Source organism: Opisthorchis viverrini, assembly GCF_000715545.1.
Source record: "Opisthorchis viverrini unplaced genomic scaffold opera_v5_3755, whole genome shotgun sequence".
In the NCBI taxonomy this organism is placed as follows: domain Eukaryota; kingdom Metazoa; phylum Platyhelminthes; class Trematoda; order Opisthorchiida; family Opisthorchiidae; genus Opisthorchis; species Opisthorchis viverrini.
Window position 1 is genome coordinate 77 of NW_008756289.1, and position 973 is coordinate 1,049.

General features: G+C 45.4%; 1 protein-coding gene across 1 annotated transcript; it reads left to right on the top strand.

Moving 5' to 3' along the window:
- Positions 1-325: 325 nt before the first annotated feature.
- On the top strand, positions 326-556 carry T265_12272 (hypothetical protein; the record flags this gene model as incomplete). The annotated part of the gene is made up of 1 exon (XM_009179546.1): positions 326-556. The coding sequence occupies one exon, from the start codon at positions 326-328 to the stop codon at positions 554-556; it is 231 nt and encodes a 76-aa protein (XP_009177810.1).
- Between the last annotated feature and the right edge of the window lie 417 nt (positions 557-973).

The window sequence follows — 973 nt, forward strand, 5'->3', positions numbered from 1 at the left end:
ATTGTTGAGCATTTCATGTTGTTCACGGTTCCCTCGGCACAATTGTGGACGCCACCATCGCTATTGTCCGATATTGCAGAGAAACAAAATCTGTTGGATCAGCCCGTCGAAGCGACTGAAAGTGATGAACCTCTCGGTGGATCGATACATGAAAAGAGACGTTCCGCCCTCCTAGGACTGCCATCCGAATAACTTGTCTTTCTAGCTTGTGTACTGTAGATAAACCGAAATAAACTATTTTTGAAAGTTTGTTTTCTAGTAGTTATCATCAGTTGCAGGGTCACTTTCCAAGCGTTCACACGGGCTTTCTTCCACAGCTTTTTATATGACCGTATTCTCTCTGGGTCGGTACATCATTCGAACTCAGCAGCACTGGTCACGCCTTTCAGGACTTTCGCGGTTCACACATTCTGTTGCTCCGAGCCCGCTTTTCCCCTGGCTCCCCAAAGAATTGGAGCCAAAGTTTCTTTCCTACAAGAAGCATTTATTTGCCGAATATGAACACTTGACTAATCTTATAGCCAATGGAGCAGGCCAGCAAAGCAATGCAAAGTGAGTTTCGAATTTCGTTTGCTTCTTGTTTACATTTGTTGCAGCAACTACACAATTCCGTATTGTGTTTTTGTGGAGCTTCAGTTAACGGGTCATTGTATCGTCCATGCTATAGGGTTCTCGCATCAATTCTTAGGTTCATACCAACCAATCACTGCCATCCGAAAGAACACACTAAGGTGTATTGATCTCATCCGCCTGCGCTCCACTCCGTTAACACGAAACACTACTGACTATGCTTCTCTGGCCGGTATAGTAAAGTGTAGGATAGCATAACTTATATTTCGGTTCGCCTCAAGAGTGTTCATGAGCCCGACAGAATTCCTGGCGGTGACGATCCAAGAAGCCTTTCGAAACACAACAGAGAGCGGTCGTCTTACTGTATGCAGTAACCCTTCCCTCCGAGATGCCACTTCCATGG